At 46.2% G+C, this 23,521-nt stretch overlaps 1 protein-coding gene across 1 annotated transcript in view; it reads right to left on the bottom strand.

Moving 5' to 3' along the window:
• LOC115403254 (adenylate cyclase type 5-like) overlaps nucleotides 1-22,313 on the bottom strand; it is a 154,728-nt gene extending 132,415 nt beyond the window's left edge. Inside the window, exon 1 of the mRNA XM_030112112.1 lies at nucleotides 21,349-22,313. Coding sequence (XP_029967972.1) covers nucleotides 21,349-22,290 — 942 coding nt within the window. The 5' untranslated portion in view covers nucleotides 22,291-22,313. The remainder of the gene's footprint in view (nucleotides 1-21,348) is intronic.
• Between the last annotated feature and the right edge of the window lie 1,208 nt (nucleotides 22,314-23,521).

Here is a 23,521-nt window from a genome sequence, read left to right as displayed (position 1 = left end):
GCTCAACTCAATCTCATTTTCACATCGTCCTCAAACTTGTAGAAAGCCCAGTCTGGAGCCCCGCATTGGAATCAGCTGTGTTACAACTGGAAGAGACCTAAACATGCAGGGTGCTGCTCCTGAGGACTGGAATCCCACACCCGAACCCCCAGCCTGCCAGTGAAGATGATAGTGCAGTTCTCCTCCTTCACAGAGTCCATCCTCTCCTCCATCACCATCTGGTTCACTGCAGGCACACCAAGAGACCAGGACAGACTGCAGAGTCCAGAGACCAGAGACCAGGACAGACTGCACAGAGACCAGAGACCAGAGACCAGGACAGACTGCACAGAGACCAGAGACCAGGACAGACTGCAGAGTCCAGAGACCAGACCAGGATAGACTGCAGAGTCCAGAGACCAGAGACCAGGACAGACTGCACAGAGACCAGAGACCAGGACAGACTGCAGAGTCCAGAGACCAGACCAGGATAGACTGCAGAGTCCAGAGACCAGAGACCAGGACAGACTGCAGAGTCCAGAGACCAGACCAGGACAGACTGCAGAGTCCAGAGACCAGACCAGGACAGACTGCAGAGTCCAGAGACCAGGACAGACTGCAGAGTCCAGAGACCAGACCAGGACAGACTGCAGAGAGTCCAGAGACCAGGACAGACTGCAGAGAGTCATCCGCTCTGCTGAAAGGGCATCAGCTGCAGTCTGCCTCCCCTCCAGGACCCTGAGACCTGCAGGCAAGATGGTGGCCGACCCCTCCCACCCTGGTCAGGCTTCTCCCACCCTGGTCTCCCCTATGGAATTAGGTTCCAGGACCAGAACCACAAGAACAGTTTCTTCCCCTCTGCCACTGCTCTCATGAGCAAGGCCTCCATCCACCATTGACACCCCTCACTTCTCACACACTCACACACTCACTCACTCACTCACACACTCACACACTCACACACTCACACACACACAGAAACAGACGGTGCACTACGGACAATCTTCAGTCCCATAAACATCACTGTAAAAATCTTTGTAATTTTTGTAATTTGTTATTTCTGCAAATCCTTGTCTATTTATATTTTATACTTGATGTGCTTTAGCTGGTCACACATCTGTAGTACTGCTCCCACAGGGAAACGGTGTATTACCCAGCCTCCAGGCTCCCTGAAAACAAACCAAATTACTAAAATTTCTAATGGATGTAACGCAGAAGATCAGCAGACAGCCCCGTTCGCATCTTTAATACAGAGCGTATTTGAACCTTTAGACCAGCTGGACATGATGCAATAACTTAATAATGAATACTCCATGCTTAGACGTAAAACGCTACCTCCACAGCGCTCAAGAGTGAAAAGTCCCTCATACTTCAGCAATGTTTTAGAATCCAACATAGCCTTTGGAGATTGTGAAGATTATTATTTTTTGACTGAGTATTTTCTTTCTTATCATTCATCTTAATTAGGATTTTCACTGAGTTCACAGATAAATTAGTTGCCAAGAACATCTTTCTTTCAGAATCTTTTAAACTGCATGACAGGCAAGTTGTCTGAAAGGCCACCAAGGCCTCAACAGCACACTGGAGCTTTATAATAACTTGTTGGCATGTGATCTAAAGCTACAACAGTCCTGCTTGACTTACACTCTAAGATGTCATTACTGTCTAGGAGCCACAACCAATTTATCAGTAACAGCTGACTGTTGACTTTTGACACAGATCAGAAGTCATCCTCCTGACCAGGCACATGCACCGAGCACACACATCTCCTTCAATGCTCAGCACATCACTGAGAAAATGAAAAAGCATATTTACTTCAAAAGATGTATTGTACTTTCTAAACTAAGTTTCCCTTCCCACTGACAGCATACAAGTCAAATGCAAACAGCAAATGAAAAACAGCTTACAAGAAACCACTGTTAGGCAGCAGAGATCATTTGTAATGCAGCCGAGAAAAGACTCACCTTTGCACACAATAATGAAGATTAATAGAACCTTTGTCCATGGTAACATTGACAACAATCAGCTTCACTAGACAGGCCCGGTCAGCAAGAAGCGTAAGTCTACCACTTCATTACGATACAGAGTGCCAGATCAATTCCCTCGCCAGGCACACAACTGCATGCTAAAGATGCACTGTGTGTAATTCTGATCCATGGTTCTTCCCTGAAAACCTGATCAGGGTGAGTGTGAAATATGGCAAACTAACTAACGAGCTCAGACATGTTAGATGAGCAGCGTGAAGCTCTGGAGATTAAGTGTTGCTCAGTTCACCACAGTGGAAGTTCATTTGGGTTTTACACATCACTTTTTCACCCCCTGGTCAAATAATACTTCTGAGAAAATGCCATTTTTCAGCTAAAGACATGAACTAACCCCCTCAGTTTAAACTTATTCAGAGAGATTAGATTATCTGTCCAAATATAATTTATAGTTTTGATCATTTTCCTTCTGTGGACTTAAAGCTATAGGGCGTAACTTTGAAATGTCTATGACTGTCCGTTTTAGCCAAGCCACTCCTAGTGGAGATGACAAAATGCAAATTAAGCCGATCGGCTCCTCTAACATGTTGCGGGATTTTTCAATATATACAATTATTGCTTTGTGTGTCGACCGGCGACATTCCCGCGCTGGCGCAGGAAATTACGCATTTCACATCACAACAAGAAGGGAGGGGGAGGATTCTCTCATAGCAACAGGCTCAGCTCACAGTCTCAGGCAGACCGAGGAAGCCACATGCTATCAGGGTTTCTGCCAGACATTTTCAGTCCGGGTGCCGCCTGCGCTAAATTGTGCAGCGCCTGGACAACGGAGAGGAGGAAAAAAAAAACTCTCCGACGATCGAACACCGGCAGCGTTAGCAACGCTAGCCATTAGCAGCGTTAGCAGCGACACCACACGCCCCCCCCCCCCCCCCCCCCCCCCCCCCCCCCACCCAGTCAAACTTTTTTCCTGCAGGAAACACTGTACTTTGTGTGTAACACTTCGTTTTTCAACAAGAAGCAGCTACTGGAGACCAACGGACAACAAATGATTTCCGCTGACGACCACTGGGTCTTTTCTTCCCCTAACCTGTCAGTTACACATTAGCAGGCACCTTGTCTCCCGTTTGTAATAAGCTATTTGCGTATCTGTGGAAAAAAAAAAAAAAAAAAAAAAACAATTACTTCTTTGGAAGAGTCCATCTTTTTTTCACCAGCTGTCCTTATTCACACAGAATAAAAACCGTTTCCAACGGTGATTCGCGCTGTGGAAACGCGAATCACCCTGCAGCGGTTGGGGGGAGAGGGGAGGGGGGCACCTGGGCGTACGTCATGTGGAAGCGCCGGCTTTATTGTTGTAAGAACGCAGAATTCCGCTAGAGGGCGACCGAAGTTACGCACTGTAGCTTTAAATTTTCTGGAGCCCAATATTTCTATTTTCGTCTTAATGTTGTATATTTTTGTGCAAGATGAACACAATGGCTTCTCCGTTTTGAGAGAGCAACAAAGTAAGTTTTACAATCAGTCTGAACACTTTCAAGGTCTTTCTCATTGCGTTCTCAGTTTATATCAAGAAGGACTGATTTAAAAAAGCTCTTAAATGATACTGAAGTACTTCTGTGTGACTGCGACTCGAGACTCGTAAATGTCACACAAGTAGGTCAAAACTTGCTGCCTGCAGAAATATCTGCTGTGGCTTTATTTAATTTTTTTTTATTTTTTTTAGTTTTTTTCTGCTGTGGCTTTAAACAAAACACCAGAAGATAAGAATTGACAGAAGTTATGAGACAGAAGGAGGAAAGAGTCTCTTTAGGCGGCTTAATATATCCACAATTGTCAACATCATCAAATTAACAGGACACATATTGGGGAACAGCAGGAGTTTGTGTAAATTAGGGGCAAGAGAAAGAGCACTGTTATTTACAAGAGCATATCTCAAAAAGAACAAGACATTAAATTCCTGATTATCTGATGTTTTGGTTTCAGAAATGTTTTGGGTTTACACAGCAACATTTTGAAAATGTGTTTTTACACAGAACCATTGGAAGAAGAAAACATTTTATTTGAAAATATAAATTTAAAATTCTGTTAGTCTGCATTGAATATGTTTCAAAAAAATGCTTCACTTCTATTCAGTTAGCGCTTCTTTAGTGCGCTTTACTCTGTCACAGGTTTTTCTCATTGATTAGCCTCCAAATTCTCCAATCTAAACCCAAAACATTTGTGGGATGTCTTGGAGAAATTCACAGAGAGTCTGGTTCAGGGCTGTTCTGGCAGGTAATCTTAAGATTGACAGTATGACTGACTATCAGACAAACTAAACACTGGGAAGAAGGCAGAGACAGAAGTCTTCTGCAGAGGTCATGAATCTCAGATAAATCCTGGACAGAGGAGAACCCTAACCCATGCAGTTGATGGCTGGAGGTAAAAATCACATGTGTGCGCAGAAAGCTCAGAGAGAAGTTGGTTGGTGTTTGTAAAATAGAATCTGTTGCTAAGCTACAGGAGTGCTGAGCACCATTTTCTGCCCTGGAAATGCGTCAGCAGCGGTCTCTCAGTGATACTCTGGTTTTGCCCTGCATCCACACTGGCTTCAAAGAGAGTCTCTAAACCAGCAGCATCCTCTGACATGCTCCTCCTCAGCCTCAGCCTCGCTCACATCCTCAAATACAATTCAACAAGAAGGAATTAACACCAAAAGCTAAATATCTGAATGCAACTACGGGGGACAGACCCGAGGCAGCAGGCCCCGCTGTGTCGAAGAGGATGTTTGGATTATGACTTTCAGACATTTCTCTTTCATTTCATCACTCTGCAGTGTGCACAGCTCATTTGTGGGGGAGGCGAGAGGTTAAAAATCTCCCAGGGATATTCAAAGCATGTCCAGAAACAGGTCAGGACCTGGAGGGACGGGCGCATCACAGCAGGTACAGAAAAATGTCAACATGTGTTTCTGATGTTCACACATTACGAGGAACAGGCAACTCAATTAGATGGTCCGGAAACACTGTTACTGCTGGATTCCAGCCAACTGGGACCAGTCCACTGCTCGACTGAGGAGTGGGTCCAGAGAGAAACATTCGTATGGCCCAGCTAACAGTCAGGAAAACAAATCCAGAGAGTCAATCCAGCCCCAGATCTGACATTTTATCACATCAGAGGAAGGGATGCAGATATCAGACATAAAGCTGAGTTTTTTTTATGCCTTTTGTGGCTCCAGAGGGAGTCTTGCTAAGTCTGATAAATCACCTCAAGTGACGTCAGCCGAGGGTGAAAAAAATAGAAAAAAAAAATCTAACCTGCAAGTTCGAAAATGAGAAAAGTGGGGGTGTGCCATTAGAAATGAGCTCAGCAAACCTCTGTGGCCTGATTCACTTCTCTGAGGAGACTTCAGCCCTTTCCAGCAGCAGCAGCCTCCAAGCCTGGACTCAAACCAGAGACTTTCTTATTGTGATGCCAGAGGACTAGCTATACAATCAGATAATCAGAGATTATAAAACATCAGTGACTATAGTCCAAGTCTCACACAAACACACACACACACAACAATGATGTTAACCAGTCGCCCACAGTGATGTAGTGGTTTGTTCTGTCACTTCACATGTTGCATTAGCAATGCGACTAATTATGATGTTGTTGAGCTTGTGCTTTGAGATTTGTTCTTCAAATAGCAGTGCTCTTTCTCTTGACCTGAACTCACCCCAATTTTGATTAATCTATGTTTTGTTGTCCTGCTTTCATCTTGAGAGTCTGCAGCAGCTTTCAGAAGCATTTTGGTATTTTGACACGCGTGCAAGATGGCGGCGCCCTGGTCGGCTGCGGCTGCTTTGGCTCCCAGTAACACAGACAACATTCAGCCTTTTTTGCCATCTACTCTACCGTGTTTTACTTCAGCAACTCGACATATCAACGAACACACAGGATACAACTGTTAGACTTTGGTAAATATGCGGAAGCGCAGTATTTACGGAGCAGCATGTTTGGACTCTGACAACTCTGCGCAGCCTCGGGCCGGTCAGACCCAGCGGCCTACGCAGCAGCGGGTTTCCTGTCGGCTCAGGTCGCCCTCGGGGGCGCCGGAGGCGGTGCGAGAGGAAACAGAAGCATGGCCGTCGGGGCGGACTCACAGCTAAGCTAAAGGCTAACCCATTCCGATCGCCGCTTCCATCACTTACTGGACTCTTTTCAGAGAGGCGGCTGCAGACGATAACCTTCACATCAACGTGGAGGAGATGCTGCATATCTGCATACATCCACTGGTGCATGTAGGAGGTCATGACCACTAAGACCATCGTCACACGGGCCAATCAGAAACCTTGGATGAATCAGGAGGTGCGGGCGAGACTTTGGGAGCGTAATGCTGCATTCAAGTCAGGTGACACGGGGGCACTGAGATCAGCAAGGGCTGATCTGAACCGAGCCATCAGGGCAGCAAAGCGCACCCACAGCCAGAAGATCCAGGGCTTCTTCCATGACCCCAGCAACACCAGACAGCTGCGGCATCAGGACCGTCACAGACTACAAAGCATCACCTTCCCCTCTACAAGACGACATCGGCTTCCTCAATGAGCTCAATAACCTCTTCCGAAGGTTTGAAGCTCTCAACCACACCCCTGTGAGGAAAGCCACCCCCCTGCCCAATGAGCAGGCACTGAGACTGGGGCTGTGTTGAGACCCCTGAGAAAAGCTGCAGGCCCTGATAAGATCCCTGGACGAGTCGTCAGAGAATGTGCTGATCAGCTGGCCTGGGTGCTCACTGACATCTTCAACACCTCACTGGACCAGGTTGTTGTCTCCCCATGCTTCAAGTCCTCCACCATCATTCCAGTGCTGAAGAAACCTGCTGTCTCCTGTCTGAACGACTTCCGCCCTGTTGCACTCACTCCCATCTTCATAAAGTGCTTCGAAAGGGTGATTAAGGACTTCCTCTTTTCAAACCCCCCCCCATCTAGGCATGGGCCGGTTACCGGTTTTAAGGTATACCATGGTATGAAAAAGTCAAGGTTTCAAAACCACTAAAATTTTCCGTCATACCGTTCCTGCGGTATGAGCGTTTTTTTAATGTGACGTCTAATCGGAGGAAGTAGCGGTCCCTCACGCTGTCTGCATCTGCAGCCTGAGATATGGTAACTACCACATCTTATCTTTTCTTCATCTCTATCTTTTAGTAACTTTTTATATTTTAACTGAGGCAGATATGGTAAATAGCTTGCTAAGGATTTATCTTAGCATGCTAGTTACCATATCTGCCTCAGTAAAAAAATAAAAATTATCTACAACTTTTTTCTTTCATCAATCTTTATTGCTAAGATTGATAACTGATTACTCGCTAACATGACGTGAGGAAGAGAGACGCACATGTAATGTTTTATTTTGTATGTCTTATTTTTTTATTTTTAGAACAGAAAAAATAAAAGACTGTTCAATTGAAAAGTTTTTCCTTTTTTTTTAAATACAGACATTGAAAATAAACATTTTAGAGCTGCAACCATAATATCGCGAAACTGTGATACCGTGATATTTTGCCTAAGGTTATCATACCGTCAGAATCTCATACCGGCCCATGCCTACCCCCATCCTTTGACCCGTTCCAGTTTGCATACCGGCCTGGCCGCTCCACAGAGAATGCCATCTCCCCTGTCCTCCACGTAAGCCTAGAGCACCTGGAGGAGAGAAACACTCATGTGGGAATGACTACGTTTACATGCAGCTAAAATTCGGGTTCAGGTCAATATCTGGTTTCTGAAACATTAGGAAAACCCTGTTTACATGCTGTAACAGACAGAGTTACCCCGTTTACAAGTCAGCGCATTCAATCAGGGTCTCCCTTTCCAAACCACGGCGCACGTCATGCTGTTCTCAAAACATAACAGCTCTGACCGGAGCGGCTCTGTGTTGCCAGATTGGGTGGGGTTTCCGCCAAAGCAAGCTTCTTTTTGACCACGTTGAATGGGTTGAACACGTTGGATGGGTTGATTAAATGATGATGTGCTTATGACGTGGTTTTTTTAATCATACAAATGCAGTTTAACATGCATTTTCAACCGAGATGGAGGTTTGGGCTGCTTTCTACGAGTTTCAGATTTTTTTACGGACTAGATCGACAGATCTGGCAACCTCCTCCACTGGCCTGCAGAGGCAGAATGCTGCAGTGACTCCGTTCTGTAGACGGAACGCAGACAGAACAGTTGTTCTGTTCATGATTTTTCTGCAGGCCGTACAAATCGCCGACTTTCATAAGGAAGCATGTGCGGTGTGCGTGCTCAGAATAACAGTTTGTATTGTGCGTTACGGGAGCCTCACACGGACAAAAGTGTGGTGAGTTTCGAGCCTACACGTTGCTGGACTCAAAAGACCACGATTCATTGCGGATGGGAGCATGCGCAGAACCAAAAACAATGTCCCATTCCTCAATATCTGTTTACACAGCGGCACTTTCAAGTTTGAAAAGGAGTAACCCAGCGGTCTTTTTTGGGTTTTTAAAATCTCAAATATGAGCTTTTTTGGGTTTTTGCGGGTGTTCACATGGCCACGCGCTATTGGGTTTCGAGTTTGAAAAGGGTTTGAAAAGGGTTATTGGCAGCATGTAAACGTACTCAATGCTGTTCCTGGACTTCAGTTCAGCATCCAACACCATCATCCTCCAGTGCCTGATTCACAAATTGGCTCCCCTGGGCTTCAGCACCCCCCTGTGTGACTGGCTGCTGGACTTCCTCACCAACAGAACCCAGTCTGTACGGGGGTCATGTCCCTGAGCACCGGCGCCCCACAGGGCTGCGTCCTGAGCCCCCTGCTGTTCACCCTGAAGACCCATGACTGTCGTCCCAGATTCAGCTCCAACCACATCCTGAAGTCTGCGGATGACACTACAGCAGTGGGTCTCAAGTCCAAGTCTTTTTCCTCAATGTTTGTTTTACTGACTGACTCAGTCCCAGTCCCGCATAAGCAGTTGAAAATGGATGTATGGATGGATGTTTGAACTTTTCTGTTTTCTTATCAGGTTTTTCTGGGTCCTTCAGTTTCTTCCCACAGTCCACAAACATGCATATATTAGTGACTAAACTGCCAATAACTGAATATGAATAGCTGCAACTATGTTAAGGGACAATGCTGACTGATTTACAATTAAAAGCATCATTTGATGACTTTAGCTCTTACATAGATAGCAAGTGTGTTAAGGATAGAAACTACCGACACAAGCAGTGTGCATGGGGTTCAGAGAACTCACACTTGTGGAAGCTCCCCAATATGACCCCATAAGTATTACTGTGACAGATTTCTCCCTGTTCATGGGTTCTGTATCATGGAATCAGGATGCAGTTCATCAAAGTTCATCAGTCCTTTATTTGCAGCATGTTATGTAATTGTGGTGGTGGGGTGTGGCGAAGGTCAGGCGCAGGGTGGACAGGCTCTCCACCACCCGGAGAGCACCCCCACCATCCAATCCGGGCTTACCTCCAGGCAGCACGGACACAAACAGCAACCAGGGAGCCTTTTTCAGCTCATCCCTAATCAAGACAAAGAAACCTTCAGCCAGTCCAACGTCAGCCGTAGCCTGCCAGACTTCTACCCATAGTTTGCCTGACCTCTCAATGTCTATTAGTCTACCGGACATCTCCCCAATGTCTATTAGTATTAGTCTGCTCATAGTCTGCCACTGTCTGCTGGAGCAGCTCTCTCTTCAGCCTCAGCTGGCTCTTGGAGGACGGGGAGATAATTATCATCCACAGATGACTTCAATTATCCCTCACTGCAGCTCATCTTCATCATCTCCGTCCACAACGCGCCCGACCTTCGCCACATCCCACCACCACAATTACATAACATGCATCAGAAAAATCGCCCTTTGCATCTGGAGCATGAACTGGGTATTGGCAAACAGCTAAAGGGTGGTACTCGTACTAATCATTTAAAAAAAGCTGTATTGTATAGCATCCCTATCATTACAATACATGCTGTTGTGGCACTAATCAAGCAGGTGGATTAATTTAATTGACTGAGGAAAATTATGATGGCTACACTGACAACAGATAAGTGACTGAATGTTTTAGCCTGCAGGAGTACCAAGGAAACAGAGCTGGCTCTTATAGTAGCACAATGTTGCCCACAGGTTTCTAATGATATTTTCAAAATATCTCACATGACTGAGAAACTCCTGTTGATCACACACTACTTTCTCAATACCGTAGCTTTGTTACACAAGCATACACACACGTGTGTGTGTCCTCCACAGTACATTTTACTAGACAAGGGCTTCGACTTTTTAAGGACTACGATTTATCACAGATGCTTTAGCGATAGAAATGTCTCAAAGTCCTGATAGCAACTTGTCTCACGTGTCTTGCTATGTTTTTTGCGCAGGTTGGCTTTTTTTTTTTGGTCTCTCACTTCTAATCACGACTCCCTTTTGGAACCGTGATCTGAACTGATGTATCTTTTTTTTACCACCACCCCTCCCCCCTCCCCCAATATCTGTCTGAGTTTCTTTAACTCTGTTTCTTTTTCAAGACGGAGCGCCGTAAGTGGCTGCCTGGGCGTCTTTAAAACCAAAGTAATTTCGTTGTAACTTGTAACTTCGGTAACTTGTTGCGATGACAACAAAGAGTATTCTGATTCTGATTCTGTCCAGAAAGGATGTAGGATGTCACCCGTTTGTTTCTTATGAAATCTAATGTTTGGTTATGTAAGCAAGAATCAGGCAGATAGTTTAGTGTTTTTGCTGTGTGAATGGCATGTGATCCCACAGCAGTTTGTATTTTCTGCTAAAAGCCACATTGTCATTTGATGTGCTGAAGCGAGTGTGTGGGAATGAGCTGACGTTTTTGTTGTTTCCTCACTGTGCTGTTGTTTTTAGCATATCTATCGGCTCGTTTCGGATTTGGTCCAAAACAAATCAATCTTTATAAAGCACCTTTCATACATAGAAGCAACACAAAGTGCTTTTCAGCAATTAAAAAGAAAAACATTATAAAATAAGGCCGTCTTTCTCACCCACAATATATAAATATATATACACCACCAGGGTTGGGGAGTAACGGATTACATGTAATGGCGTTACATAATCAGGATACAAAAAGATTGTAACTGTAATCCATTACAGTACACACAAAAAATATGTAATCTCGTTACAGGTATAGCTGATAAAAACACGGATTACTGAGCAGGATTACTTTTGAAAATCAGACGGCCAGCAACTACAGACATCCGCGCCGTATACAGACACTGACATTTTACGGCACCTTACAGCACAAACCGCCACATCGTAGATCTATAAACAATAGACACTGTAGATATATAAATGATAGACGCCACATCGACCGCTGTCTTGGAGCAGCCTCCCGCTCTACGGCTATGTTTAACCGTGAATGAAACAACCGGTGTTGCCATGAATTTTACCCCCTGCTGCTGGAGTCATGACTGCTCTAGAGAGAAACTCTTTCTTTGGCTGGAAACGTAGACATTCTGTATTTAAGTCAGATGAGGCCAGAACTTCTCTGTACAACATAAACTCTGCCTCCAGCTGTGAAAACGGCCTCAACATCCAGGAACTCATCAAACCTGAAGACACATCTACAGGTATGAAACACACCTGAACTCACAGAGAAGCTAAAGTGTTATTAGCCTGCTAACCTGTCAGTAACCTGTCAGTAACCTGCTAACCAGTCAGTAACCTGTTAACCTGTCAGTAACCTGTTAACCTGTCAGTAAACTGTCAGTAACCTGCTAACCAGTCAGTAACCTGCTAACCAGTCAGTAACCTGTTAACCTGTCAGGAACCTTCTGACCTGTCAGTAACCTGTTAACCTGTCAGTAACCTGCTAACCAGTCAGTAACCTGCTAACCAGTCAGTAACCTGCTAACCTGTCAGTAAACTGTCAGTAACCTAACCAGTCAGTAACCTGCTAACCAGTCAGTAACCTGTCTGTAACCTAACCTGTCAGTAACCTGCTGACCTGTCAGTAACCTGCTAACCTGTCAGTAAACTGTCAGTAACCTAACCAGTCAGTAACCTGCTCACCAGTCAGTAACCTGTCTGTAACCTAACCTGTCAGTAACCTGCTAACCTGTCAGTAACCTGCTGACCTGTCAGTAACCTGCTAACCTGTCAGTAACCTGCTAACCTGTCAGTAACCTGCTAACCTGTCAGTAAACTGTCAGTAACCTAACCAGTCAGTAACCTGCTCACCAGTCAGTAACCTGTCTGTAACCTAACCTGTCAGTAACCTGCTAACCTGTCAGTAACCTGCTGACCTGTCAGTAACCTGCTAACCTGTCAGTAACCTGCTAACCTGTCAGTAAACTGTCAGTAACCTAACCAGTCAGTAACCTGCTCACCAGTCAGTAACCTGTCTGTAACCTAACCTGTCAGTAACCTGCTGACCTGCCAGTAACCTGCTAACCTGTCACTAACCTGCTAACCAGCCTCACCAGGCTGAACTCAGAAGAATCTGATGGAGGCAGTAATCTCTTCAGCCTGGATGGAGGATTTACTGGAGACTGCATGTTTCCTTCTGTCACTGAGGAATGAATGACCTCTGACCTCTGAAACAAACACTGTTCATGTCCGACCTGAAGACACCCTGCTCCTCCCTGCAGCAGTGCAGCTACACAGCAGACTGAGGACAGAGTAGAAATGTGTGTTAACACTGTCAGTACAGCTCCTGCTGCTGCTGGACTGTAGAACTACTGGAGGAACACAGTCTGGACTGATGGTTCTGATCCTGAGTCAGAAAGAAAGAAAGTCAGATTCTCAGTAGTTTAGAGGTCAAAGGTCATGTTGGTATTAATTGGGGCTGTCTGTCTCCACATCAAAGTGGAGCATGCCTCTACTAGCCGGGGCCAGAGGGACCAGTGCAGGGCTCTGGCAGCAGGAAACCAGGAGCAGAGCTCAGTGAGAAGGACCCCTCTGAGGAAACTGTGGCTGAAAAACTACAGCTTTTAAAGAGAAGATAGGAATGTAAGACAAAAGAAAATGCTAGGATAGGTAGGAAAATTTAAATGAATTGTAAGAATGGGGAATGTAACAGTGGAAAAACGCATCCGAGTGTTCCCAAATCAGAAGCCCTGGATGAACAGCCATGTCAAGACACTCCTCATGGACCGAAACACCGCCTTCAGATCTGGAAGCAAGGAACTGTACAGTGCTGCCAGAGCTGACCTGAAGAGAGGAATCAGGAAAGCGAAAGCAGAGCACAGACAGAGGATTGAAAGCCACCTCTCTGACAACAACTCTCGGTTGGTGTGGCAGGGAATTCAGCAGATCACAAACTTCAAGGGTCATACAAACTCAGGAGTGGTCCCGAGCACCGCACTAGCAGAGGAGTTGAACACCTTCTTTGCACGCTTTGAGACCCCCGCCCAAAAGGCTGCAGTCACATCCCCCCCAGCCACATCCAACTTCCAGCTCCCAAGCACTGACTGTGCAGGCACATGAAGTGGAAAGGGTGCTGAAAAAGGTGAACCCCAGGAAAGCTTCTGGACCGGACGGTGTACCGGGGAAGGTGCTCAAGGCCTGCGCCACACAACTCTCGCAGGTCTTCACCAAAATCTTTAACCTCTCCCTGACACAGTCCACCATCCCAGCGTGCCTGAAGTCTGCCACCATTATCCCAGTGCCAAAGAAATCTGCCACCACCAGCCATAAGGACTACCGCCCAGTGGCACTTACACCCATCATCACTAAGTGCCTGGAACGGCTGGTTCTCAACCACATCATGTCCTGCCTTCCTGCCTCTCTCGACCCCTACCAGTTCGCTTACAGAGCAAACAGGTCAACAGAGGATGCCATAGCCATCACACTGCACACTGCGCTGAGCCACTTAGAACATCGGGAGAGCTACGTCAGGATGCTCTTCGTTGACTTCACCTCAGCCTTTAATACCATCATCCCCGACACCCTGGTCAGGAAACTGATCGATCTGGGACTCCCCCCACTCACCTGCACCTGGATCAAAGATTTCCTGACAAACCGACCCCAGACGGTTAAACTGGGGCCCCACCAGTCCTCCACCCGGTCACTGAGCACAGGCTCTCCACAAGGGTGTGTGCTGAGTCCACTGCTCTACACCCTCTACACCACGGACTGCAGACCCGCCCACTCCAGCAACACCATCATTAAGTTTGCGGATGATACAACGGTGGTGGGACTGATCACCAGGGGCGATGAGTCTGCCTACAGGGATGAAACAAACAACCTGTCTCTGAACACCACAAAGTCCAAAGAAGTCATCGTGGACTTTAGGAAACGCAGGTCTGATCCTCCTCCCCTTTTCATACACAGGGATCCAGTGGAGAGGGTCCACACCTTCACCTTCCTGGGCACTGTGATCACCGACAGCCTCTCCTGGTCTGCAAACACCTCAGCTGTCTTTAAGAAGGCACAGCAGCGTCTGCACTTCCTGAGAGTTCTCAGGAAAAGTAACATCTGTGAGAAGCTGCTGGTGACCTTCTACCGCTCCACCGTCGAGAGCATCCTGACCTACTGCATCACCGTGTGGTTCTCCCACTGCACCGAGGCAGACAGGCAGAGACTACAGAGAGTGGTGAGGACAGCTGAAAAGATCATCGGACGCCCTCTTCCCTCCATCAGAGACTTATTCACATCCCGCTGCCTCAGCAGAGCTGAGGCAATCAAAAGAGACAGTACCCACCCAGCACACCACCTGTTTGAACTGTTCCCCTCTGGCAGGCGCTACAGGTCCATCAAAACAAAGACAAACAGACTAAGAAACAGCTTCTTTCCACAAGCCATCACTGCACTGAATCTGAAGGGTCACTGACAGACACGCACTCATGGAAATGTGCAATAATCTGCAAATACTGCAAGTTCTTTTCTATATATGATTTTTTTTTCTATTTATGTTTTCCTTTTAAATTTGCACTATTGTTGGTTGTTCTTTTAAATTATATATACACGGATGCTGCTTGAAATTTCGTTGCACTTTGTGCAATGACAATAAACTGATTCTGATTCTGAAGTTAAAAAAAACACCTAAATAATGAAATATATAGCTTCAAAAGAAAATGTAAGTGGTCAGTGAAAAGCCTGATTAAAAGGGTGTTTTTAACCTTCCTTTAAAACAGTAGCAGCCAGTGGAGCGGGGCGCAGGTGGTGGGAGAGCTTGTTTCGTTCGCCTAGACCATCAGCGGCCGGCGGTGCTGCGTTAATTCACTTCCGCATTGGCGGAAGCGCTCGTTTCCATACCCGCGCATTCCAGGCGGGCGGTGTTGAAGAAACCAGTTTATTAAACATAATTGTTGCCTACCTGTCGTGTTGTTTGGAACGTGCCTTGAATGCACGGGTGTGGAAATGAGCGCTCCCATCAATGCGGAAGTGAATTAACACCGCACCGTCCGCGGCTGGCGGTGTGGGCAGACAAAACAAGCTCTCCCACCACCTGCGCCCCGCTCCACGGACCGCTACTGCTTTAAAAATATCAACATTCCACAAACACAGGGAAAGAGTGAAGCCTTGAATCATTAAAACAACAAAACAGCTGAATGATATTGAGAGGTCCAATTGCCACTGAGCTACAAGAGGCCGAGTCAGACATTCATGTTGCTCCACCAGGTCTAATGTTGACCAACACAGCATCCCATAAGTAACAGCAATTAAACATGTTTCCGTAATTAATCCATAAAGAATTCAAACTGTAATATACAATTTTTAGCTAGCATAAAAATGACAACACAAATTTTTAAAACTATGATTCAACTGATCAAAAGGCATGAAATAGAACATGAAGAGAACAGGGCATAGACAGAACCCTGAGCAAGTCCACAAGAAGCTTTGTCACGTCAGACATTCTGTGGTTGATCGCCAAATTAAAAGTTCTTCCTTTAATACAGTAATACCCTAACCACTGGGCCATGGACTGGTACAGGGCCGTGGACCGGTACCCGAGCTGCAACGAGAGAATATGGAGTAGTCAGCATTAAGTTTTACTGTGAAAATTGCTTCACTTCCATCGGCGCGTCTTTCCTGCTTTGAACTCGGTTTTTTAATTTTATTTTTTGTTTATGCATTGTTTTCACACATAGTCCTGTCGGTCCATGGAAAAAAATGTTTAAGGTCAGTCCAAGGTGCAAAAAAAGTTGAGGAGAACCACTGGAGGACAGACCCCAAAAACCCATCTCAGATTGAAGCCGACCATGATCAAGTGGTCCATACTATCAAATGCAGTAAGACCAGGACTGTGTAGAGACCAGAGAATCCACTAAGACCAAGACAGTAAGGACTGGCACGGTTCACATTTGAACCAATTCGGTACCAATTCCTGGTACCTACGAATCAGTACGGGTACTAAAGGGTACCGATTTTCAGTACTTTGCTTGTGTTCCAAATCCAAAACAAAGGTTCATTTCAAAAGACCAGGGAGGTATTTTGTTATTTACCTGACAGTTTCGGCAGCTGTCAGCTGTCTTCTTCAGAGAGTCACGTGATGTTGTGGTGACGTATCTTGTCAGCTGTCAGCGGTCTTTTGAAATGAACCTTTGTTTTGGATTATAACTTGGAAGACCAATGAACCTTTTTGGACTACTTTGCTTGTGTGTTTATTATGTAATTAATGTTAATTTATTGCTGGCAGTTGCTGATGGTGCTGAATGCAGGAGTTGTAGCCGTAGATCTGAAGCTGTTTAAAATGCTGCACTGAGTAAAATCTGGCTCTGAACCAGGAGCTTCCTCAGATTAGAAGTATTCCCGCCGCGGCGAGCGTCATCTGCACCGTATTTTAAAAAGTGGAGCTGCATCTGGAGCGTTCTATCAGCCATGCTGCTGTTTACTGAACGCTTCCTTACGCTCTTCTGCTGGAATGCTGTGTTCAGGTCCGGCTCGGAAAATTGCCCACTCTTCCACTCCCTCAGCCACGAGGATGCTTTTAGGTACTGAAACATGGCACCATTTGATTTTACGTGAGTCGGTACTCAGTAGTACCGACAGAATTCAGTTGGTACCTATTGAAGTAACAAATTTGGTACCATCCCTACAAGGCTGGGACCAGAGAAGGGGCCAGAGAAGTCCAGTAAGACCAGGACAGGAGGACTCGAGTCTGCTGCCATCATAACGTCACTGGGAAGTCTCAGATCAGTTTAAAGCGGAGTGTATTTTTTAAAAAAAACCTGACTGATACAACTAAGTTTTTTTTGTGCCACGGCCACAACGCACTGCAAAAGATACATAGCAAGTTTATTTTCTCTGCTTGCCACAGCCAACACATGGTACATGGAGGAAGATGTCAAAGACAGACTTTTCCAGCAGCATCAGAAAGGCATGGGATGGGGTATGGCACAGGACTGCTCCGGAGGACGTGATGCTGTGGATTCAGTGGAATATGGGGGAAAACGCTGAAACACTCCGACTCAGTTTCCAAAGTCTGAGAAGATTCCACTGAAACTAAACCAGCGAAGCACATTAAATAAAAATTCTGTGAAGCTCAACTCTCACTCCATGGCAGCTCGGCATTCATGCACGATAAAACACTGACACCCCGGAGCCACCAAATCATCACGTACAACAGAGAATAGGTGCTTAAAAATAAAGATCATCCTGACTAGACAAATCATTGAGAGATTATTTGGCAACAAAAAGAATCATTCAGGACAAGAAGCACCGTTGTCCATACAAATGTGTGTGTACTCGCTGTGTGTGGCTGTAATGTAAAACACATCACACACTATTGGCCCAAAATGCCCACAGCACCATTGTCAGTGTTTCTGCCATTTCTGCTTAAACAGAAATTGTTTTGACAGTTTTTCACAATTGCTAAAACCCATTCTTGAAACCTCCATCTATTTTCTCAAAACCTTAAACACAAATCCAAAAATTCAAACTACATTCAAAAAACCTCAAATCAAACTATCACCTCAAAACCAGTTCTCCTGTGTTCAAAACCAAACTACGCATTCAGATCTTACACACAGCAAGGAAAAACACATTCACCTTAGATCATTTATTAGACACTACATGAAATAACTGAGGACACAGCAAGCAGTCCATGTAGTGCACAGAAAATGTTTATTTTACTGTAAATGCATTTAGCAAAAAAAAAGTGAAACTTGAAGTCAAAGTGATATCTAAATTCACTGTCATGAGAAAAAATAAACAACACAAAACAAAAGCTCACTACTGCATAGTCACGGTCATGGAGACTCAGTCTCCAACATCTTGTCTTTGTGCGGGTCTGGAAACGTGTGTTCAATTTTGACTTGTGTATAAAAGATGACAGCTGTGTTGGAGTTGTGTTCACATTTTACTGCGAGTGATTACAATTTTGCCAAAATGTTGTAAATTTTGACGGACAATTTTCTCAGTGACTGAGAATGTGTCTAAGGTTTTGCAAAAAAGAGCAGATGGGTTTTGCACACTGAGCATAGGACCTGAACAGTGTTTAAGTTTTAGCCAAAAGAGTGTTTGATTCGAAAAATGAGTTTAGGCCACTGGAAATTTGGTTCAGAGAATGGAGTTTAGTGTTTTAGCAATTGTGAAAAACTGTAAAATGTTTCCGTCTAAAAGAGAACCCTCTTTCAAAGGAAAATAATGTCTTCTTGAAACCACGATTGTATATGAAAGATGGATGAAACTTACGCAGCGTCCCCCACAGCGTTCTGAAATCCCGTGTTGAGGATTTGAGCAGTACGTTTCCATACTGAGCAACCGCATCACGTGGACAGAGGAGGAGCTGTGATTGGGTGATTTATGCAAAATAAAAATAAAATCAAAAGATTTATGTGACAATCAGAGTCTGGTGAAGCCATCAGGGTTGTTGAAACTAGTGACAGAGACCAGAACCGGTTCTGGATCCGGGAGCTTTATGTGTTTATTTGCTCTCTGAAAATCGGCATTTTTGAATGGGTTCCAATGAGACTGGGGCTCTTTTTGAAACCAGCATCATCACCCCCTGCTGGAATGTCCTGGGAATTATATCTTTTCTGCACTTCAGCATCATCTTCACTTTCTACCGGGTGTCTCTTTAGAGGGGCAGGCTATGAGGACCAAATGGAGGACATGTTGAAAATAAAACAGTTGGAGCTCATTGCTGAAAATGAACGGTCAAAAATCCCAGTGGAGACACGAAGCCAGCTGCTCAGTGATTCTAGGGAGAGTTTGATTGCTGTAATAGCTAATGAGGACTGTTCTGCGAATGTCTGCATCCACAGGACTACTCAAAACAATAGAGTTCATATTCAAGGCCTTGAGGTGGCGCTGTAGCTCTGTAATTCTGCCAAAAATACAACAGAGAAGAAGACACGGAGCACAGAGCTCCACACTCTGCTGCTCTGTAAACAAACACAGCACAAGAAACATCCGGAGCTTCTGCAGGACGCTGGGAGACGGACCTAAAAACTGGATTTTGACCGCATGTTGGCCGTTTTCCTGTGTGGTCTGCTTTGTTGGGCATGGGATCACAGTCCGATAGGCTTCGGCCTTCTGCCCTCAAGACGGCTTTTCACTGAAACCAAAAATCTTGTAATGATTTCATGTTGCGAGATCTGCTCACACCCTACTGTTCACATGAACTCTGACGTTTTCATGAGGCCGCTGTTCACTGTATGAGAGCTCTGTTGCTTCAGGAAACATTTATGAGCAACACGGGACCCAATAAAACCGGCAAATTAGACCAAGTGCCAACACTCTTACTTGTGAAAGGAGCTGAAGAGTCAGAAGCTCCAGCCAGCCTTAGCCACACAAATGCACATCACACACCTTATGAACCACTCAGACCATGCAATTCAGTCTACCTCCAAATGGGGGAAAATTAAGCTCATTTACAGATTTTATAGCAGATAATGTCCACTTGGCCTGGAGAGAAATCCGAGTTGAAATCCAGCTGTCGGCATTTGGATGTTATGAGGAATGTGTATGCTCAGCAATACATAATAAAATGTGTCAAAGCAAAGACTCAGAGGTCGGCAGTTCATATAGTGTCAGTTTCTAGCTTCATCTGGTACTATAAAAGCAAAACTATGCGATCACAGTGAAATATATGCTCCCAAAGTATTTATACAGCAGTAAAGAAGACACTTAATGAGAGCCTGTTGAGAAATTCAAAGTGACACACAAAACACAATCTGCATTTTGTCATCAAATGTTTCTTTGATATACAAATAAAGCCCTCTCTCCACCGGGAGTCAAGCTGAACTAACAGGAAGGAGAATTTACTGAGACAAAAGAGAATAAAAAAACAAAAACAAAAACTATTTGCAAGGAAATTCGTGCAAATGTGTTTGGCTTACAGCTGCTGTGCATCCACCACAAAACATGCTCTGTTATTGAATTGATGATCAGATTCAAAAGCAAAGTCTAAAATCTATCAAGTAGAGAGTTTACAGTGAAAGTTAAGAGAAACTAACTCGAGTGAAGAACTTCACTATTTCCAAAACTTGAGACCTGATGGCTTCCTATAAACACACAATAAAAAAAAAAAACATACAAGAAAAACACACCTCTGAGTGTTAACTCAGCCATACTGCACGGTTAGCCTGATTAGATCTAAAAAATCTAGATTTAATTAAGACTGTCTCAAAACATGAAGCTAGGACTGGCTCCAGCCTCCTGCCACCCTGAACAGGACAAGATTAGAGGATGGACGGAGGTGTCACAATTCCCAAATGATTCTCTTCTGGAGAGTTCAGTGCTGACACAATCCCTCCCACACCTTAAACCTCCTCAGCTCTCATGTAGCACATTTTCTCTCACACCGAGTTAAAGTTTAAGGCTGGATCCTGGATTTCCTTAAGAAGAAACAGGCCTGGAAACTCCTGCTGGGGTCCATTCAGACATTCATATATATATATACAAAGCTTTGTGAAACTCACAGTTGGTGGTCTTTGGAACCAATTCCAGGCCGGCACTAGACTGGCTGCAGGTCTTTTACACTCACATTTAAACCTTTCAGTTCAACAATTACCTTCAAACATATTTCTGGACCGTGGGAAGAGTACCTTTATCTGTGCCGTTTGCATGTTCTCCCTGTGTGTGCGTGTGTGTGGGTTTTCTCTGGGTACTGCAGTTTCCCCACAGTCCAGACTCTAAATGGCCTTTGCCCTTTCAGGAAAGCTGTGCAAAATATACTCAATGGTCAAACTTGAAGTTCTGATGGATCGAATGACATATTTATTTGAACATGTAAAAAAAAAACAAAAAAAACATTTCAGTTAAAAAGACAAATGTGAGGGAAAAAAGCAACACTACGCCAGTTTTAGTCTGCATGATGGAAAAGGAGTGGTGGGAAACATAAACCGATTAATTCCCATCCCTTTGCGTTCTAGTAGATTAGTTCTTGAGTCAACCAGCAGGTTATTTCCTATTCAACATTCAGGTTGTACATGAAGAAGCCAGCTGCACAGCATTATGCCAGACTTGAATAGAATAAAAGAAGTGACTTACCTGTTTCCACAGGAAGCTGTCCGTCCCGTTCAAAAGCCAAGAAATGGTCACGTGGATGGCGGACAGAATAACTCCAGTGATGACGGCGGCGCGCATCCGGACAGGCAGCAGCGTGTAGATGACATGGATGAAGAAGACGGTCCACCAGACCCCCTCCGAGGCACTTCTGGGCCGCACCAGCAGAACTCCGATCGCCTGCACCACCAGCACCATGAGGATCATCACGTAGCACACCACCCACATGTGGTCCTGGTGGAAAGCGTTCCGGTTACACACCACCATAAGCACGAGCGTAAGGAAGATGGCCACGGAGAAGACCAGCACGGAGGTGACGCTGGGTCCCGAGGCCCCCCCGGAGCAGTGGAAGCCCAGCATGACGGTGAAGACGAGCACCAGCACCGCCATCAGCATGGTCAGGCTGCTCTGGTTGAGCCGGAAGAAGTAGCGCTGGTAGAGGCGCTCCAGCTTCTCCGACCGGAACTTCTTGGACTTGAAGACGTGCATGACGCTGCTGCAGCACGCCACCAGAGACACGTGGACTTCCGGCATGACCTCCTCCTGGTCGTCGGCCCTCGGTTTGGCTCTCCGCTCGTCCAAACCCAGCTCCACGGACTTGGGTCTCACCTCGCCGTCCGTGCGCTTGGAGGACACACAGTTCTCGTCTCGGTTCTCCTCGCCATGGTCCTGCCAAGCCGACCTGGACCTGAAGCTGACCCTGCTGACGGTGGTATGGGCTCTCCCGGGCGGCCGGGGGTCCGGGTCGTCATCGTCCTCCCTCCACCGCCTGCCGACCCTGCTCTGCTTCTTGTGCAGGGATCTGGCTGAGTATGGACAACCATTGGCCACAGACTCAGACTCTCCCCAAGCGGATCTGTGCTCGGTCCCTCCCCTCAGCCCCGGAGCACCCATCCCGGGTGGGCTGACACTGTTGGATCTAGACATAGTGGCGCACAGAGGCAGGGGTGACTGAATTGTGCCTGGAGAAACAAACAATACAGGAAAAGTTCTGTGCCACTTCTGGGGGGTGGTGGGGGGGGGGGTTATTCCCAAGCAGGATAGCTAGTAGCTGGAACAGCCTGGTTTTTACCCTCAATCCATTCTGGATCTCAACTTTTAGAGGCAAATATCCAAAGTAAATTACTCCAGGTGAGAAGCAGGGACGGTGAGGCTCTGGGGAGGAAAACAATTGAACACGGGCAAAAGTCAGAGGGGAGCCAGTTCTGCCCGGAGAGGATCTACATCCCTGGGCCCAATTACCTGTCCTCCACGGAGAGGGCGCACGGCAGCTGGCAGAAGAGGAATTAAAAGCGTCACGCAGCTCAGATTGTCTCCAGAGATGACAGCTCAGCGCCGTTTCCTGTCTCCTCTTTTGCGCACAGAAAATGAGGCGAACGTGGAAGGAAAAAAAAAAAAGAAAAGAAAAAGGAAAAAAGGAGGGGGTCACATGTTTGGAACGTTTGGTTGCCGTTTAATTATTGTTTGTAGTGATCCCGATATATTTCGTGCACCTGTGATTCAAACATCTCAGGCTCGAGACCGCAGCGGAAAAGGAGCAGCAGAACCATCACGACCGTCTCCGCCGCTCCTCCTCTTACTGCCCGCCCGCGGCTCCATGGTTGAAGCCCCGCTCGCCGCTAATTCACCGCTAATTCACCGCTAATTCACTGCCAACTTCTGCGCCGCCATCGGTGTCCAACAGCTGTCCATCACGACTCACATCCCCCCGAGACAAACTCCTGGCTTGATTTCCAGCCGGACTCTACGCGCAGAGAATCGCGGGCCGTGCGGCGGCGGCATGTCGCCGGGTGTCGACCCCCCCGCAGGCGTGCCAGCCCCCCCCCCCCGTAGCGTCGGACAACGCACTCGGTGCGCGTTTGGAGCTTGGCATCATAACATATCCAGCGCTGATTTCTGCTTTAATGGTCATTCAACCAAGTGTGCTTCCTGCGGGCCGTCTCTCCTCCGCTCCCCATTGGAGGAGGCGGCGCCGAGTCACGCGCTGAGGCCTTGTCATTGGTCCGCAGGCCGTCAGTCCGCAGCCCACAGACCCCCGCCTGCTGTGGATGAATGGGCGGGTCTGTCACACACACTGACCACACACACACACACACACACACACACACACACACACACACACACACACACACACACTGAACACACACACACACACTGA

The sequence above is a fragment of the Salarias fasciatus genome, chromosome 16 (genome assembly GCF_902148845.1).
Source record: "Salarias fasciatus chromosome 16, fSalaFa1.1, whole genome shotgun sequence".
Lineage (NCBI taxonomy): Eukaryota > Metazoa > Chordata > Actinopteri > Blenniiformes > Blenniidae > Salarias > Salarias fasciatus.
This window is presented reverse-complemented; position numbering and strand designations above follow the sequence as displayed.